At 41.1% G+C, this 12,878-nt stretch overlaps 2 protein-coding genes across 2 annotated transcripts; one reads left to right on the forward strand and one right to left on the reverse strand.

The window, feature by feature from the left end:
* Window positions 1-600: 600 nt before the first annotated feature.
* LOC137749005 (phospho-2-dehydro-3-deoxyheptonate aldolase 1, chloroplastic-like) lies at window positions 601-4,673 on the forward strand. Its single transcript, XM_068489188.1, has 5 exons — window positions 601-1,280; window positions 1,482-1,759; window positions 2,320-2,596; window positions 2,993-3,238; window positions 4,225-4,673. The coding sequence occupies exons 1-5, from the start codon at window positions 729-731 to the stop codon at window positions 4,489-4,491; spliced, it is 1,620 nt and encodes a 539-aa protein (XP_068345289.1). The 5' UTR covers window positions 601-728; the 3' UTR covers window positions 4,492-4,673.
* A 4,209-nt stretch (window positions 4,674-8,882) lies between these two features.
* Window positions 8,883-9,818, reverse strand: LOC137726983 (uncharacterized). The gene has a single exon (XM_068465935.1). It carries the CDS (start codon window positions 9,816-9,818, stop codon window positions 8,883-8,885), a length of 936 nt encoding a protein of 311 aa, XP_068322036.1.
* Window positions 9,819-12,878: the final 3,060 nt, after the last annotated feature.

The raw sequence follows: 12,878 nt of genomic DNA on the forward strand, positions 1-12,878 counted from the left end.
GAGAAAAACAAAAAAAACAAAACGTGCAGCTGCTGTGCAGCATTCTTTTCCACATTGGTGGTGGGTTTCTTTCCCATTAAATCAATGAAGGACACGCTCTGAATTCTTATATACAGTCATGTTTGAAGATTGATTTAAAGTATTCGACAAGTTTATATACGTTGAGATACCTTAAGGAATTCAATTCCAACACATTGAAAACCTTTTATCTCTATATTTGGAACTATACGATTGTAGAGACTCCATTAAGAATCTCATTGAAGCCACCCATGTGGTTCTTGTTGATGCACGTTTTCCACACACAAACAAATAGTAACACACGTAAATGAGTGCATACAAATCTAATTCAGCTCGGCTTCCACAACCCAAAGCATGCATGTTAGTTGTTACCTACTTTTCTTTTTTGCCGGATCATAAAAATTTAAAATATATGAAAAAAAGGACCACCTACGCACCCCCATTAAATTAATAAAAATAGTGTGCAAAAATATCAAGCAATTGACTTCTTCCCAAAATTGTTGAGACATATAATTCCAAAAATACCCTTCAACAACCCTCAAAACGCCGGAACAACTCTGCCTGCAAAGACACCCTGTTTTCTTATAAAACCCTCCCATTCTCTCTCCCTTCCCTTCCTCAGGTACCCTCCGAGATTTCTCCCCGCAATCTCATTGTACCTTCATACCAACAAAAAAGAAAGAAAAAGATCTTCGGAAAATCTAACAAAAATGGCGCTCACAAGCAGCAGCTCTCTGATTCCCACCAAATCTGCCTTCCTTCAAGGCCAGTCTCTCTTACCTTCTTCCAGAACTCACCAACCCTCTCTGCCCATCAAGTCCGTCCGGCCAATTGTCGCCGTCCATGCCGCAGAGCCAGCCAAGAACCCAGTTGTCTCCGATAAGCCGCCGAAGCAGCAGGCTGCTCAGACGGCGGCTCCTTCTTCTTCGGCGACGACCCACAATGCGGTTCCGGCGAAATGGAGCGTGGAGACATGGAAATCTAAGAAGGCGTTGCAATTGCCGGAGTACCCGAATCAGGAAGATCTCCAGTCGGTTCTCCGGACCCTTGATTCGTTCCCGCCTATTGTGTTCGCCGGTGAGGCGAGGAGCCTGGAGGAGCGTATCGGAGAGGCTGCTATGGGAAAGGCGTTTCTTCTTCAAGGTGGGGACTGCGCTGAGAGTTTCAAGGAGTTCAATGCCAATAACATTCGTGACACCTTCAGAATTCTCCTCCAAATGGGTGTCGTTTTGATGTTCGGAGGCCAAATGCCCGTCGTCAAGGTAACAGTTTTTCCCTCTATATTATACGAAATTTCTCTGGTTCTTTGTTGTTTCAATGAAAGTTCAGTTATTTGTGAGCATGTTTGGAATTGAAGTGTATTTTCAATCTGGGTTCGTTGTTTTTGCTTGAAATTTTAGTAATTTGTGTGTAATTTTGGGAGTTGAATGGATTGTGAAACTGGGTCGTGGTTGTTTGTTTAGGTAGGAAGAATGGCGGGTCAGTTTGCGAAACCCAGATCGGATTCTTTCGAGGAGAAGAATGGTGTGAAGCTGCCTAGTTACAGAGGAGACAATGTGAATGGAGACGCCTTTGATTTACAGTCGAGGACTCCAGACCCACAGAGACTGATCAGAGCCTATTGCCAATCCGCTGCTACTCTAAACCTTCTGAGGGCGTTCGCCACCGGAGGTTACGCAGCTATGCAGAGGGTCACACAGTGGAACTTGGATTTCACAGAGCACAGCGAGCAGGGTGATAGGTATATTTCCTCACTTTTACCATTTTAGAATTTAGATTAGTGATAAATTTAATTAGAATCATGCGGCATGAGCAAGCAAAGGGCTTAATTACTTAACGTAAATAAATTTAGTTAGATTTTGATGTTTTTGTGTCGGCGTTCACGAGTTATTAAGTTTATGCCATATATGCCCTCAATCATTATCATTGCCTTGCCTGTTTGTTTGTTAGTTTCATAGACTCCAGTATATTCGTCGTTTAGATGTGTTAAAAGACTTTTTAACCTTTTGTATCTTTTGTGTTATCATCTGTTCCGCAAAGATATGCACATGCAAATGCAGAATCTAATGGTCTTTTCGCCAATCAATTTTGGGACCACATGAGTAATATCTAGTGCGTGAGTGGACAGTGAACGATACTTAATATCACGTGATCTGGTGGTGTTTGATATGTTCCTCCAAATAATGCAATCATAGTATATTGAAATGTCATATTGATATGAATTCAAGTGTAGCGAACTTTATATTTTATTTCGGTTAGCTTTTATAGTAATTTCACCCGATAACATGTTTGGCATGGCAGATATCGGGAGCTAGCTGCCCGGGTGGATGAGGCCCTTGGATTCATGACTGCTGCCGGGCTCACAGTTGAACACCCTATCATGACAACCACCGAGTTCTGGACGTCTCATGAGTGCTTGCTCTTGCCTTACGAGCAGTCTCTTACTAGGTTGGATTCAACTTCCGGCCTTTACTATGATTGCTCTGCCCATATGCTTTGGGCTGGTGAGCGTACCAGGCAACTGGATGGTGCTCATGTTGAGTTCCTTAGAGGTGTTGCCAATCCCCTTGGAATTAAGGTAACTCACATCCCGTACGATGCATATGTCCCATTTCAATCAAATTACCTATTAAGTGGACAAACGAATGCAACAGCATATTTTTGAAAAACCCAATGCCATATGCAGATTATTGGAAATTTTTCTTGAGATCTTTCTCTTTCTTGCTCAGAATAAGGAAAAAAAGATATTGCTATGTTTAAATGGAACAATGGGTCTTATTTGGATTAAACTTTGTAAGAATACGCTAAGTTGAAATGGATCATATGTTTAGTTGAAATGGATCATATGTTTAGTCGAAATTCACTTTGAATACTATATGGTTTTGACACATTTTGCACATTACTGTATATGACATTCTAATGGAATTTAATTACTGCTGAGGAGACTAATATAGGATCACTTCTCGTGATGCAGGTCAGCGATAAGATGGATCCAAACGAGCTTGTTAAGCTCATTGAAATTTTGAATCCTCAGAATAAAGCTGGGAGGATAACAATCATCACAAGAATGGGAGCTGAGAACATGAGGGTGAAACTTCCTCATCTTATTAGGGCAGTCCGCAGGGCAGGGCAGATTGTCACATGGGTTAGTGACCCAATGCATGGAAACACCATTAAGGCTCCTTGTGGTCTCAAAACACGTCCTTTCGATGCCATAAGGGTATGATTCTTGTCTTTTTCCTTTTTGCTATATTCAACTGTTAGGTTTATTGATTATGTTGTAGGTTAGTCGTGGTAATTGATAAACACGTTGGTTCAGTGCACCTAATTAGTAAATAAATAAATGTTTTTGTGGAAAGCTTACCAGCCATGAGAACAAAAATAAATTTGATTGAGCTTGCACATTGTTCACACATGTTTGTTGGTTTTGTCTAATTAGATGCTTATAGTCATGGTACTTCCATATTTTAAACAGGCTTTTCAACTAAGTTTTCATGAATCATGACAACCCGCTGAGTGACGATAATTGTCACAATTTGCCATTGGCTTCTTTACTTGATGGATGATTGTCATCCACCAACACTTGCACTCAATTCGTTGTCCTATGGTCCATATTGTTGAAAAATTCTATAAGTTTGTTGGGGTGGGGGCAGCCAGCTTTATTGTCTCACTTCGTGGCAATTCTGTAGCTTTAAAGATAGGCATCTTAATGATCATGTCCTAGCAATTGACTCGTCTGATGGCGCAATGTGTAGGTGTAGTAGTTAGGTGTACAGTCGAAATGGAAGCACTAGAAAAGCATATTTGAGCTTCAGGTTTTTATACTTTTTATTTTTGTTTACGGGGTTGGGGAAGAAGAGAAAATGGGCGAAAATATTGGCAAAAATTTTTAAATGACCGTTTAGGTAGGTAAGCGATTGTTTTCAAAAGCGACTTGGAGCCCGTTTTGCGTCACAAAGAACTCATTTTCTTAGCAAGAAACAAAAGAAGTCTTCCTTTTTGTACAATGCTTTCCACGATCCCTTTTTATTCTTTTTTTTTTTTTTTTTTTGCTTTGAGAGATTGGATATTGATTTTCATAAATCATTTTTTTGTTGGCTGGTGAGACATCGTATATCAGTATGTCTATTTAATTTTGTGAATTAGATCTCTGATAACAAGAATGGTTTACCTGTACCTGAACTTTATTATTTGCTATTTGTTCAGGCTGAGGTGAGAGCGTTCTTTGATGTGCACGAGCAAGAAGGAAGCCATCCAGGTGGTGTTCATCTAGAGATGACAGGCCAGAATGTGACAGAATGCATCGGAGGTTCACGCACTGTGACATTTGACGACCTTAGCTCGCGCTACCACACTCACTGCGACCCAAGGCTCAATGCCTCGCAATCTCTTGAGCTGGCCTTCATCATCGCCGAGCGCCTCAGGAAAAGAAGGATCAAGTCACAGCATTCAGTTGCGGCCTTGGATCTGTAGAATGGTTTCAAGGGTGAAGAACCGCGGAAGTTGATTCTTTTTGTCTTTTTTACTAAAACTGTACTGTGTTACTACATCACTGCTGTTTAGAGTTAATTCATGTCGTGTGTTGTATGTGTATACTGGAAGTGATGCTTTGAGACCTTGAAGGGAAGGAAAAATAATTACGGTAAATTACATTTTGCCTACTCAAATTTGGATGCAATTACAAACGCATGCATCATCTTTAAAATATTGCAACGTAATTCACCAGCTTATGATTTAGTTGCAAAGTCATACGCTCGGCATATATTCTGTTAAATTAACATATAAGTGATACGACGCTACTCTCAAAAAAGGGTCGTCGTCAAGTGAATTATTTATATGGAAATGGTTTACCGTTGGAGTAGCGTCTTAGTCCAAGCGTCCAACAATACAATACAATGTCGTGTATTTAAATCATACACATAACAATGCAATGTTGGATTTAACGTTAAATCAATGAATCTGTTCAGATGACATCGGTGTTTATTGTAAACCATTTCCATATAGTTTTCCGTGTAAATGAGACTTGTTGATACACAAAATCGGCAAGGACTTTCGTACAACAGAAAGTCTGAAGTTTGTGACCTTCGCTAGATTACTCTGGTCATTAGTGCGGATAAGTGCCTCCTATTTCTGGGACTTTGCCGAGTTTTGAGACTTCTCCTGAGCAGCCTTTGTGAAGGCGGCCTCCTGTTTGTTTGTTTGTTTTGATTCATGTGTATGCACGTATTTGTAATTTATCGAAGATATCAATAAATAAGCTCTACTTCATTCAACGTGTTGTGTTAAATACACTAAGGTATCCTTCATTAAGTTCTTTGAATTTTTTATTTTGTTGAAGTTTGCATGTTGAAACTTCGTGGGTAGACCCTGTAGGTTGAAGTAGTGCTCCCTTAATTTCTTGAGTGAGGAAAACTTCTCGGTTGGGGACTTGAAAAATCCAAGGCACTGAGTAGTCGTGAAATTTCTGAGTACCAAGGTGTAATAGTATATGGTAGGAGTCCCCCAAGTCTCCGGTCGAGGGACTTGATGAGGGAGGTGTCTTGCTAGTAGGCAATTTTCCAAACAAAACTTCACCATTTTCCTTTCTAAGTAGTTGCCTAAAACTCCTTATTCATATATATTTGGTATGAAAGTTGTTAGGCCCAAAGAAGGGGAGGCCTAGCCTCTTTTTTTTTTTTTTTTTTTTTTTTTGAATTTTCGAAATTTTTTTTTTTATTTTTTTTTATTTATTTATTTTTAATGGGTGAATCTTTGATGTTAAAGTTTTGGTGTTTAAGCTTTTGTGTTGAAGCTTTGATGTTGAAGCTTTTGTGTTGAAACTTTGTAGGTGAAGCTTTTGTGAAGCTTTGTAGGTGAAGTTTTGGTGTTGAAACTTTTGTGTTAGAACTTTGGTGTTGAAGCTTTGTAGGTGAAGCTTTTGTGTTGAAGCTTTGTAGTTGAGAGTTGAACCTTTGTAGTGAAACTTTGGTGTTGAAGTTTTGTAGTTGATAGTTGAACCTTTGTAGGTGAAACTTTGGTGTTGAAGTTTTGTAGTTGAGAGTTGAACCTTTGTAGGTGAAACTTTGGTATTGAAGCTTTTGTGTTGAAGCTTTGTAGTTGAGAGTTGAACCTTTGTAGTGAAACTTTGGTGTTGAAGCTTTTGTGTTGAAGTTTTGTAGGTGAAGTTTTGGTGTTGAAGCTTTTGTGTTGAAGCTTTGTAGTTGAGAGTTGAACCTTTGTAGGTGAAAATTTGGTGTTGAAGCTTTTGTGTTGAAGTTTTGTGGTTGAAGCTTTTGTATTGAAGCTTTGTAGGTGAAACCCTTGTGCTGAAACTTTGTAGGTGAAGCTTTTGTGTTGAAGCTTTGTTGGGCACCATAAATTGATTTTGCATCACACTATCTTGATCAAGAGTGTGTGAAGCTTTTGAGAATTGTAGTTGCTCTTCATTGATGAAGCTTTATTTGATGTTGAAACTTTGTAGGTGAAGCTTTTGTTGGCACCATAAATTGATTTTGCTTCACACTATCTTGATCAAGAGTGTGTGAAGCTTTTTGAGAATTGTTGTTGCCCTTCACTTGTTGAAGCTTTTGTTGGCACCATAAATTGATTTTGCTTCACACTATCTTGATCAAGAGTCTGTGAAGCTTTCTGAGACCTGTTGTTGCCCTTCACTTGTTGAAGCTTTTGTTGGCACCATAAATTGATTTTGCTTCATACTATCTTGATCAAGAGTGTGTGAGGCTTTTGACATTTGTTGAAGTTGTTGAATTTCCCATTTTTTTTTTTTTTTTTTTTTTGGGGGGGAAAATTAGAAATTTGAAAATGTGGGAGAGACAACATATACCAATTTTGCTTCCACACTGTTGAGCAAGAGATTGTGATGCAAGCCACACCTTGTAGTAGTCGAAGGTTTGGATGAACCATATAAATTGAATTTGCTTCGAACAGTCTTGATGAAAAGTGTGTGAAGCTTTCTACGAGTTGTAGTGTTTGCATTGTTACAGAGGAGAAATGTCGAAGTAGATGTAAGAGGGCTGAAGAGCTTGATCTTCGTATACCATGCATTGAAGCCGTTGTTGGCTTGCAATAAGACTTTGTTGGTGACTATAACTCTTGTTAGGCATAAGTGTTTCCCTAGTTAAGTTGTAAAGCTTGAGGGTTTTTTATTATTTGTGAATACTAGGAGTTCACATGTACAAGTTGTACCACTCGTCTTCTGGTTGGTGTAATGAATGGTGAGTTGCTTTCATCACTTGGTTAGTGGTACGAATGTGAGTTCCTTTATCACTTTTCATCACATTTCATCACCTGATTGGTGGCACGAAGATGAGTTCCTTCTTCACTTGGTTGGTGGCATGAGTGGCAAGTTGTCAAATGATATTAAAGTACAGGTTGTACATTTTATCACCTGGTTGGTAGCATGAAGGAGAGTACATGTTGTACATTTCATCACCTCGTTGGTTGCATGAAGATGAGTTCTTTCTTCACATTTCATCACTTGGTTGGTGAGAATAAGGGCAAGGTGTCGAGGCATATTGTAGCAAGTGTCGAATGACACAAAGTGTGTTGAACCCTTTCAAAGCACAGTTGACTTATGTATAGATGTGTTGGAATGTATGATGTTTATGTATGAATGTGTTGGAATGTATGATGTTTATGTTGATTGACATAAGTGATGCTTATGAATGTTTTGCTATGCATGAAGGGATCCCTTGTTTGGATATAAGTCATGTTAACATATACTTAGACTTTATTTCATGTTGTAAGCATTCGTGTTGAAGCTTTGAACCTGAGTGTTTCAGTGATAAGAATCTAAGGGAGTTAGGACCAAGTTGTCTAAATCACTTTTTTATTGAATTGATGACAAATGGCCTTCATTACATAGGATGCCAAATGGTCGTAGCTCAACACTTGTACAGTGTGAGTTTACTTGTAATAGTACTTCAAGTGATCAGCGTTCCATGGATGGCCAAGGGTCTTGCCATCGGAGCTCCTGAGCTTGTAAAAACCAGGGCGACTGATGCTAATAACTTTAAACGATCCATCCCAATTTAGGCTAAGCGTGCCTTCACTCGGGACTCTGTCGCAGAGTAGTCTTTTCTTCAATACCCAGTCCCCCACTTTGAAAGAGCGAGGTTTGACTCTTGAGTCATAGTAGTTAGAGATGCGCTGCTTGTAGGCGACATTCCTCAAGTGAGCCTGATTTCTGTGTTCCTCGACTAGATCCAAGTTGAGGGTGAGTTGTTTGTCATTTTCACTTTGCATGTAGTTTTAGACTCGAAACGTTGCTTGCTCAAGCTCAATTGGGATAACAGCCTCTGTACCAAAGGCAAGTGAGAGAATGGAGTTTCTTCTGTTGAAGTCTGATATGAAGTGCGGTATGACCAAAGAACTTGTGGTACAAATTCTGGCCAACAACCTTTAGCCTTGTCCAAGCTGGTTTTCAAAGTGCGCTTGATTATTTTGTTGATGGCCTCAACTTGTCCGTTAGATTGGGGATGAGCTGGAAAGGCAAAACATAAGTTGATGTTGAACTTAGAACAAAACATCCTGAACTTCTTGTTGTCGAACTGTCGCCCATTGTCCGTGACTATCGCATTAGGAATGCCAAATCTGCAAAGGATGTTCTTCCATACGAAGTCTTCTATTTTTGCCTCAATAATGGTTGCCAAAGGTTCTACTTCGGCCCACTTTGTGAAGTAGTCAACTGCAACGATTGCATAGCTGACCTTGTCCTTTCCTACAGGCATTGGGCCGATCAAATCAAGTCCCCATTGGGCGAAGGGCCAAGGGCTAATCATAGGAGTAAGAGGCTCGGGAGGGGAGTGGTGAATAGTTGCGTAGCATTGACACTTATCACATGAGCGGGATATTCTGATGGCATCTTAGTAGAGTGTTGGCCAGTAATATCTTTCGTGAAAAGCCTTGTGTGATAGGGATCGAGATCCCGCATGATCTCCGCAGACTCCTTCATGTATTTCTCGAAAGACAATTTCCGCTTCCGCAAGTGTGAGGCACCATAAGTATGGTAGGTTAAAACCTCGCTTGTAGAGTTGGTCATTAATGATCAGGTAGCAGGTAGACTTGTATCGAATCTGTTTAGCTTGGACTTTATCATTTAGGAGAGTGCCATGAACAAGGAATTTATAAATTGGGGTGATCCAGCTATCCCCATGTTGCAAGTTGCACACTTCTGTGACCATGGTGCTTGGTGTTGCCAACAAGTCGACATGAATTTTTCTCCCAATCTTGTCTTCCACTGCTGAGGCGAGGCGAGCCAAAGTGTCTGCATGACTGTTTGCCGCTCGAGGGACTTGGGTGATTTGGTAGTGGAAATGCTTGAGCAAAAGCTGCGTTTGCGCAAAATACGCTACCATGGAGTTATCCTTAGCGTCAAAGTTGTTCGTCACCTGGTTAACCACCAATTGGGAATCACTGAAGATATCAATTTGTTTAACTCCAAGGTGTTTGGCCAAACGTAAGCCTGCTAAAAGGGCCTCATACTCGGCTTCATTGTTTGACACCTTGAATTTGAAGCGAAGAACATACTTCATTGCCACTTTGTCAGGGGTAGTCAGGATTAGTCCTGCTCCACAACCCTGTTGGTTGGATGATCCATCAACATATAGAGTCCATACTAGGAGTGTTGGTTCTACCTTCCGGATTTCCAGGGGTGATGAAGCCGCTGCCTCAGGTGTAGGAGAAATGTCAACGGAATAAGTGAATTCGATAATGAAATCTGCAACTGCTTGGCCCTTTTCAGCTAGCTTTGGGTGGTAGGAGATGTCAAACTCTCCCAATGCTGTGGCCCATTTGATCATTCACCCCGAAGTGTCATGACTCTGAAGTATTTGTCGAAAGAGGTACTTGGTAAGCATGATGATGGACTGTGCTTGGAAGTAGGGGCGAAGTTTCCGAGCAGACATAACTAATGCTAGAGCTAATTTCTCAATGTTGGAGTATCGTGTCTCCGCATCTTGTAAAGCCTTGCTAGCGTAGTAGACAGGCCGTTCGATACTACCATCCCTACGAATGAGGACGAAACTAACTGCTGAAGCTGAGACAGATAGATAGACAATTAGAGTGTTGCCAACTTCAGGTTTGGAAAGCAGATGGGCTTTACTCATGTATTCCTTGAGGTTCTTAAATGTTTCGGCACATTCATCAGTCCACATAATGTACTTCTTACTTCCCTTAAGTGCTTTGAAAAAATGAGCGCATTTGTCTGTGACCTTAGAGATGAACCTGATCAAGGCTGCCACCTTGCCAGTAAGGTTCTGGATGTCTTTTGAGGTTACTAGTTCTTTCATGTCCATGATTGCTTTGATCTTCTCAGGGTTAGCTTCAATGCCTTGTTGGCTAATCATGAAGCCCAAGAATTTTTCATAGCCCACACCAAAAGCACATTTGTTGGGGTTCAACCTCATTTGATACTTCTTCAGGATGAAGAAGGTTTCAGACAAGTTGGCAATATGTTGGTCAGCATGTTTGCTTTTGACTAACATATCATCAACATAAACTTCCATGTTTTTCCCAATCTGTTCAGCGAACATTGAATTGACTAATCTTTGATAAGTCGTCCATGCATTCTTTAGGCCGAATGGCATGACTTTATAGCAATATAGTCCTCTATCAGTGGTGAAGGCCGTGGGTTCTTGGTCCGAAGTGTTCATGAGGATTTGATTGTACCCTGAGTAAGCATCCATGAAGCTCAAGAGTTCACACCTTGCTGTAGAGTCTACAAGTCTATCAATGAGAGGAAGGGGAAAACTATCATTCGGGCATCTTTTGTTTAAGTCGGTGTAGTCGACACACATTCTCCACAAAATCTTTTGAAGCAAGAGACTTTCCTTGGTCGGAGACCACATTTGCTACCCACGTTGGATAATTGACTTCACGGATGAAGCCTATGCTTTTGAGTTTTTCAACTTCTACCTTCATTGCTTCATATCGTTCAGCATCATAAGATCTTCGCTTCTGTTTCACCGGCTTGGTCTTGGGATCAATACTCAAGCGATGACAGATGATATCGGGAGAGATGCTTGGCATGTCCTCGTATGACCAGACGAAGACTTCAGTGTTCTCTTGCAAAAAATAAATCAATGTCAACCGAATGGGTGATGAAAAAGTGGTGTCAATCTTCACTATGCGATCTGGATAATCTTTTGAGATAGAGACCTTCTCCAACTCTTCAGCAGGTTATGCTTGCTGGGTGAAAGAGTCATCTCGAGGATCGTCAGGTTGATTGTTACCACCGTGAATATTCAAGTTGGCTTTGTCCGAGCTGGTCTTGATAACTTCGTCATGTATAGAAAATGTTTCTTTGGGTACATGCAAGTGTTGTTGCTTGATTGAAGTGTTGTAACATGACCGTGCACTAAGTTGATGTCCTTTGATGTAACCATTGTCATAGAGGGTTGGAAATTTCATCAACAACATATGTGTGGATACCATGGACTTGAGATTATTAATGCCTGTGCGCCCAAAGATGACATTGTATGTCGTTGGGCAGTCAACCACCAAGAAGTTAGTGGTGATGGTGGTTGTGTACGGGCCTGTACCGATGGTGAAGGGTAAATGTACGCTCCCTAAAGGTTGCACGGCATCATCAAAAAAGCTTATCAGAGGAGAAACCGAGTGATCGAGCAAGTGTTCAGCTACATTAAGTGTTTTGAAAGCTTCAGCAAACATGATATTGACCGACACCCCCGTGTCTACCAAGATTCGTCGTACATCAAAGTTGGCTATGTGAGCCTCCATAATCAGTAAGTCGATGTGAGGATAGATGATACCTCTTTCTTCCTCAGGGTAGAAACATATTGGATCCTAGTTAAGCTTTTGATACTTGCCTCCCCTGATGTCTTCCACGTGAAACACTTGGTGGCCAGGCTTCAACGTTCGTTCATTGTTTTTCATGGCTCTGTTGGAAGATTCAGATATGGGTGTGCCACCGCTTATGGAATATATCACATTCACTTGGCGTTGGTTGCGGTTATCCCTTGGAGGGTGAAGAAGGAACTGGTCAATTTTTTCTTCATGTGCTAAAGCTTCAATATGATCACGGAGGGTGATACATTTCTCGCCGTCATAGCCATTATACTCGTGGTAACCACAAAACATGTATGTGTTCTTCATGGACTTGAAATCTGGCTCCCTCGGCTTTGGCTTTGGTATCAAGTGAACTATACTGGGGTAAATGGTCGTGCATGTGGCGTTCAAAGGTGTGTATGTCTCATACCTCGAGGTAGGACCATTCTTGACACGTGTTTGGCCCACTACATTGACCGTCTGGGGGCGGGTATTATCGTGGTGATACCTTTGGTTATCGCGATAGTGCCTCTTACTCTTCTTACTAAAATGAGACTAGTGAGGATGAAAGTTTTTCCTCTTGCTCTGAGAATGATACGCCTGTTGACTTGGCGAGGTATTAGGTAAGGCAGGGGGAAGCGTCACTGCTGTTTGGAAGGTTGAGGTCTTCTCATTCGGCTGGATTTGGCTTCCACTCCCCATTTGCTGATAAGGGATGGTTGTAGGGGGTTTCCCTTGATATGTCATTGTCTCGACGAAAGCATGGTTATAAGCATGTGACATTACCTCAGAGTAAGTCTTCCAAGTGTTAGCATTGATCATGTACTTGAAGAAACAATCGCGTAAGCCTACCGTGAAGGCTTTAAGGACGGTCTTGTCATCTGCTTCAGCGCAGCGAGAATACTCATGGCTGAAGCGGCCGGCATACTTTCGTAGTGACTCATTTGGCTTCTGGCGAATAATGTACAAGTCATCTGCGGAATGCAAGCGATCTGTCTGGAAGATATGTTGAGAGACAAATAGTTTCCTCAGTTCCTCAAATGAGTTTACTGTCTCAGGTGGAAGACGACAAT

The sequence above is a fragment of the Pyrus communis genome, chromosome 1, assembly GCF_963583255.1.
Source record: "Pyrus communis chromosome 1, drPyrComm1.1, whole genome shotgun sequence".
NCBI classification, from domain to species: domain Eukaryota; kingdom Viridiplantae; phylum Streptophyta; class Magnoliopsida; order Rosales; family Rosaceae; genus Pyrus; species Pyrus communis.

Excerpts from the sequence above, each read along its gene's own strand:
- LOC137749005 (XM_068489188.1), top strand. The coding sequence starts at position 729 with ATGGCGCTCACAAGCAGCAGCTCTCTGATTCCCACCAAATCTGCCTTC. Across the intron at positions 1,281-1,481 it reads GCCAAATGCCCGTCGTCAAG|GTAGGAAGAATGGCGGGTCA; the intron begins GTAACAGTTTTT and ends TTGTTTGTTTAG. Across the intron at positions 1,760-2,319 it reads CACAGCGAGCAGGGTGATAG|ATATCGGGAGCTAGCTGCCC; the intron begins GTATATTTCCTC and ends TTGGCATGGCAG.
- LOC137726983 (XM_068465935.1), bottom strand. The coding sequence starts at position 9,818 with ATGATCAAATGGGCCACAGCATTGGGAGAGTTTGACATCTCCTACCAC.